Here is a 1,737-nt window from a genome sequence, read left to right on the forward strand (position 1 = left end):
TAGAATTTATAAAAGAAAAAACTCTTCCTATCAAAGAAGAATTTTCATCTCGAATTCGAGAAATCTGGTTAGTGATGGATTAATTTAATCAATCTAATCAACAACAACAACAACAACCCAGTATAATCCCACTTAGTGGGGTCTGGGGAGGGTAGTGTGTACGCAGACCTTACCCCTACCCTGGGGTAGAGAGACTGTTTCCAAATAGACCCCCGGCATCCTTCCCTCCAAGAACTTCCCACCTTACTCTTGGGGAGACTCGAACTCACAACCTCTTGGTTGGAAGTGGAGGTTGTTCTTGGTTAATCAATCTAATCATATAACATATATCTGGTAATGGATAATTAGTTACTAATGATAATCTTAATTGATTTTAGACTATCCTAAAACAAATAAAAAACTAAAAAACAAAAAATGCTCCAGAGTATGAGGAGAGTATTTGCAAACTACCAAACAAAACAACCCTCCAATAAATACTCTTCAAATCTTCTCTTTCTCTCTCTACGAAGCTTCCTCGAAGCTTACTATGGATTCCTACTCTTCCCTCCATTTAACCTCCGCTCCTTCCTCTTTCTTTCCTCGCACCAACTCTCTTTTCTCTCTGCAAATTATTAACAATGAAGCTCATCAAAAACTTGCCCAAAAAGTTTTTCAAGTCCAAAAAAAACCGCTCCATTTCCCGATCCGATGATCCGTCTTTCAGCTCTGGTACAACAACGTCGGAAAATTCTCTTGACAAGCCGTACACCGGCATCTCTACACCTACGAGCGTCCTGCCGACGACGTTATCCAACGAGATCTCCGCTGACGATTGGTCGTCGGAGGAGATTTCTAACTCAGGCGTCTACTCTGACCTAGTCCAAGCATTTTCACTCATCGACGGCGATGGCGATGGTAAAATAAGGAAGGAACAGCTCGAGGCTATTTTGAGTCGAGTTGGCGGTAAATCGCCGCCGAGTGAGGAGGAGCTGATATCGTTGCTGAATGAAGTGGATAAGAACGGTGATGGATGTATAAGTCTCGAGGATTTTGGGATTATTAGCTCGGCGTTTGAGCTGCCGGAGGAGATGACGGCGGAAGATGGCGGAGATGAGATGAGAGATGCGTTTGATTTTTTTGATGCTGATCACGACGGGAAAATAACTGCCGAGGAATTGTTCAACGTGTTTAGAATGATCGGAGATGCGCGGTGCACGTTAGAGGATTGTAGGCGCATGATAAGAAGCGTGGATAAAAATGGAGATGGGTTCGTGTGCTTCGAGGACTTTTGCCTTATGATGGAACAGCAGAGATGAAAAGAAAAGAGTCATTTTTTTTTGTTTTATTTGGGAAAATGCGTTTGTGTTTAATCAAGGGTTGGGATCAATTAAGACTCTTGATTGGGTTAATCTAACGGCTAGGATTGATCTATATTTGGAAGTTTTATCGAGCTGTCTATATTATTATATATAAAATGAGAACAAATTCCATCCTTTTTAACCCATGATATATTAAGCATTGGATGCTATATATCTCCTTCCATTATATAATTACTAGCATAATATTGTTCCTTTTTGGGATCTTTTCTTATTTCGATATAATTTATAAATATATTTGTGTGGCCTGGAAAATATTTAAATTAGATTATTTTTTAATATAATACTTTTTTTGATTACATGTTAATAAGAAAATAGTATTAAATAAATTGATATATATATATATATATATATATATATATATATATATATATATATATAT

At 37.9% G+C, this 1,737-nt stretch overlaps 1 protein-coding gene across 1 annotated transcript; it reads left to right on the forward strand.

Annotated features, from left to right (window-relative positions):
• The first annotated feature begins 521 nt into the window (after window positions 1-521).
• LOC107780189 (putative calcium-binding protein CML36) lies at window positions 522-1,488 on the forward strand. The gene has a single exon (XM_016600755.2). It carries the CDS (start codon window positions 618-620, stop codon window positions 1,293-1,295), a length of 678 nt encoding a protein of 225 aa, XP_016456241.1. The 5' UTR covers window positions 522-617; the 3' UTR covers window positions 1,296-1,488.
• The last annotated feature ends 249 nt before the right edge of the window (window positions 1,489-1,737 follow it).

Source organism: Nicotiana tabacum, chromosome 16 (assembly GCF_000715075.1).
Source record: "Nicotiana tabacum cultivar K326 chromosome 16, ASM71507v2, whole genome shotgun sequence".
Lineage (NCBI taxonomy): Eukaryota > Viridiplantae > Streptophyta > Magnoliopsida > Solanales > Solanaceae > Nicotiana > Nicotiana tabacum.

Coding starts and splice junctions, on each gene's coding strand:
- LOC107780189 (XM_016600755.2), top strand. CDS start 618: ATGAAGCTCATCAAAAACTTGCCCAAAAAGTTTTTCAAGTCCAAAAAA.